General features: G+C 37.8%; 1 protein-coding gene across 1 annotated transcript; it reads right to left on the bottom strand.

Annotated features, from left to right (window-relative positions):
- Positions 1-1778: 1778 nt before the first annotated feature.
- Positions 1779-2417, bottom strand: LOC130867275 (P2Y purinoceptor 6-like). The gene has a single exon (XM_057759063.1). The coding sequence runs from the start codon at positions 2415-2417 to the stop codon at positions 1779-1781; it is 639 nt and encodes a 212-aa protein (XP_057615046.1).
- Between the last annotated feature and the right edge of the window lie 1680 nt (positions 2418-4097).

Genomic DNA, 4097 nt, shown 5'->3' with positions numbered 1-4097 from the left:
ACCCAGAATTAGCAAAGATATAACTATAAGAACCTAAGAAGATACTTGACTGGTGCAAGAAAACCTTGATATGAGATTCTGTAAGAGTTTCTTTGGCAAAGGAGAGTTCTTCCTTTGATGAGACTGCTTCTACTGACAAATGAACTTGGCTAACCTTAGGGTTTCAGTGTCTTCAGGTCTTAAGCATTTGACTGTTTACCCCATGTCAATTTTGAATATCCCCTTCCTTCCCAATTAATGTCTTCACTTAACAGCAGACATCCTATGAGGTTAGAAGTTCTATTTAAGCTGTAACTTGCACAAATGAAGGCATCTAGATTCGACTTTTCATCATGTCAATTCTGTCACTACAGGGAAGAATCTTTCAGAGAAGATTTTGATGTTTTCAAATCATTACTTCAGCACTTGAACTAGGAATTAAAAACCTCTAATTCATTTCTTTCTTTTTTCACTTGGCAAAATTAGGAGTAATTCTTTAATCTCTGTAAACTCACTAGTTTTATAAGGATGCCCTAGGGTACCCAGCCAGGTGTCATAGTACACTTGAGCTGTCATCTCAACACTTGAGAGGTAGAATTGTGAGAATCAGGAGTCAAAGACTAGTCTCAGCAACATAATGAGTTCAAAGCCTCCCCTTTGTATGTGTTCACCAAGAAATTTCATTGACTCTATTCAGTCATGCTATTTTATACCTCTTGCCATATCATCTTATATCCTATCAGAGTTCTTTTTACTACTAGAAATAGAGACATCAAAACTCTTAAATTCAGTTACATTAGAGAAGAAATGTCAAAATCCCAAAACTAATTCAGAAAACTTGTAAGACTCTGTTTCTCTAGAATGACTCTCAGTAGCAAAAATCAGCATTAGTTAGGGTTCTCCAAAATTAAAACTAAAAATAAACAGAACATATAGGATATGACATTTTCTCTTTGTTTTTATTTTGAGATTATAATACTATTACAGTATTTTTCCCTTTTCTCCCCGCAAACCACCCCATATATTTACCCCTCCTTGCTCTCATTCAATTCCTGGCCTCTTTGCCATCAATTGTAATTGCTGAAGAGAAGGTGGAAAGATTCTAAGAGCTGGCAGATAAGGGAGACTTCTTTGAGGCTGTCTCTCCTAGTAATGTCAGAAGCTACATCCATGAAGTCTCACCAACATGGCTGCCTAAACAGGACCTGAACAAAGACAATGCCAACAGACAGGCTAACATGGAGAGGGAAAGCTCACAAGGCCTCAACATTAGACAAATAACTACAGGCAACTAAGTAAAGCAGGGAGCAAGAGAAAAATATCTTGCCCAGGGAAAAGCACCAATTGGTTATCCAGTCCCAAGTGATCAGTTCTGAAGACATACATACAAGTGTTATTACACAGACTGAGCAGGTTGTGGCTTCTCTTTCTTTTCAGTTAACCATCTTAGATGATTTTTCAGAGCTAGAAAGTTCAAACTTTGTGGCAGTGGACCACGAAGCTGGAACGTCGGGAACACAGTTGATGTAGTCTTGAGTCTGGAATGTGCAGTGCAGACAGCAGCTTCAAACCTCAAGTTACCAGTCTTCAGGCAATATTTCTTTTGCTGGAAAACCTGTGTTTTGCTCTCAAGGCCTTCCGCTGATTAGATGAGGTCCAGTTTCGCTACTGATGTTAGTCTCTTTTTCTTAATAGTAGCAAATAACAAGTTAATTGTATCTATAAAATGTCTTCACAGCACCATTAAACATGAATGTTTAACAAAACAACTGGGCACCAGATCTCACATTCCTAACAAACTAACTATAGCAGCCCCTGAAATAAATTTTATAAAAAAGATAAACATTGAAGATTCTTAAAAGAACTCCAGTCGGGTAAACAAGTAATTTCAGCAATGCTGTGGTGTCATAACAGAAATTCACCAATAGCTGAGTTTGCCTATGAATGCCAAGATAAGAAACGTTAAAGCCTTTGATGCACTCAAGCTGATAAAGGAAACACTCAATAATTACAGCAGCCCAGATGATCTTAGAAGCTACTCTGGCACACCTAACATTCCTTATCTGGCGAGTCTCTACTGGAAGAAAAGTAATCAGAAAAGCCTCTAGGCTAACACAGCTGAGTAAAAGGGAACTGGCATGAACATTTGCAATTTGGAAGTTCTGCCTCAAGGCAGATTGAAAAGAAGCTAAAGATGTTTCACTATTTGTCACTCCTGTTGTGATGGTAGAAAAAATGCTGCAGCCAACTAAGATGTCTGCCTGAGCTATGTTACTAATAAACACCACAGTGGATTTTCTGGATACAGAAGGAAATGTCAATATCAGCATGACATACAGACTAGCGGGCAATCCCAGTAGGGTCATGATGGCATTTGGAGAAGGTAAGACTAGATATTGGATGTATTTGAACACCAGGTACCTTCGGAGGTCTTTCATATGGTCTCGATGTATTAAAATGTGAAGTTGGGCAGGATTCCTAGAGTAAGGAAGAGAAGAAAAAAGATTCTATAATATTATATACAACACAACTTAAAGCACTTGAAACTATAGTTCTGTGCGAGAAAGTTAGTGGTTTTAATAGCTTTCCCATGGTTAGACCCAGTTTCGTATTATATCACACAGACATCTAAAATGACATCTTACTTTTGGTGGCAATTGATGGCAAAGACAAAAATCTTTTTTTCTAGTACTGAATAGAAGCACACAGGAGGCAGAGAGGCCAGCAGATCTGAGTTCAAGGCTAGTCTACTCTACACAGTGAGTTCCAGGAGTCAGTTCGGTGTTAGAGAGAACTTTTCTCAAAGAAAACAAAACAACAACTAAAAATCATGTTTCTTCTGTTTAAAAGCTTTCTATATATAAACTGATGTCTCAGGGTTTCATCTTTTCTTCTGATCACTTAGAGTAACCAAAGAATTAGAAGAAATTTTCCTGAGGAGATTGATTCATATATCAGAATCAGGAAAATTCTTGGGGCAGATGTCTAGTGGAGAGAAAACAGTATTCTTCTTGATCAATGCACTAGAAATGAGAGGGAAATGTTACACTTACAATTTCTAAATGAAATTATGACAATATTTAAATGATCTCTTCTCCTTCACACGGAAATACTTTTTAAAGCTAACAACTGTTTCTTCTACAGTTACCCCCCACCACAATAATTCTTCACATTGGTATCCTTTGCATTTAAAAACGGCATACCTAGAACATTTTTTTTCCATTCACCTGAAATCTCCTCTATGACTTCTGTCATATGTACCATCACGACACTAAGGAAGAGCATTTTGTGTAGCAGCTATTAAAACAAGAGTGACATGGAGAACATCCTCAAGGAAATCATTACACATAGATAGCATTTTCTAGTTAGGATTATCATTGCTGTGATGAAACAGCATGATCAAAGCAACTTGGGGAGGAAAGGATTTATATGGCTTGTGCTTCCACACCACAGATTATCATCAAAGAAAGTCAGGACAGGAACTCAAACAGGGCAGGAACCTGGAGGCAGAAACTGATACAGAGGCCATGGATGGGTTCTGCTTACTGGGTTGTTTCCCATGCCTTTCTCATCCTGCTTTCTTATAAAACCCAAGACTACCAACCCAACAATGGCATCACCACAATGCGCTGGACTCTCTCCCATCAATCAATAATTGAGAAAATGCTCTAAAGACTTGCCTACAACCTGATCTTATGGAGGCATTTTTTTCCTCAATAGTGGCTCCCTATTCTCAGATTACTTTTGCCTGTGTTTTGAAATGTAATTTGATACAAAGTGTAAAGTAGGGGTATTTTCACTGCAAAGAAAATTATATAAAAATCTATGTCTCCGATAGTGTCTCAAAATTCCAGAATGTAGTTTGTTATGTGAGATGCGTAAACTTTTTGTTGTTCTCAAGGCGGCATGACTAAGAGAAAATATGCATGGAAGACACAATTTAAAATGTCTAAGGTTCAGAAAGCCAATCTGAATGAGTTCCTAGCTGAAGGTTAATAATAAGCTTCAGCCTATCAGGGTCATTAAGCTGTGTTGTCTGTGGGGATACTTTATTTGTATTTTTAATAAATAAAGCTTTCCTGAAGGTCAGAGTACAAAGCAAAGGCACTAGAGGTCAG

Source organism: Chionomys nivalis, chromosome X (assembly GCF_950005125.1).
Source record: "Chionomys nivalis chromosome X, mChiNiv1.1, whole genome shotgun sequence".
NCBI classification, from domain to species: domain Eukaryota; kingdom Metazoa; phylum Chordata; class Mammalia; order Rodentia; family Cricetidae; genus Chionomys; species Chionomys nivalis.
Note: the sequence above shows the minus strand (reverse complement) of the source record. Positions and strands in the feature narration are given on the sequence as shown.

What these genes read in the sequence shown, in the direction of transcription:
- LOC130867275 (XM_057759063.1), bottom strand. Translation starts at nt 2,417, where the DNA reads ATGAAAGACCTCCGAAGGTACCTGGTGTTCAAATACATCCAATATCTA.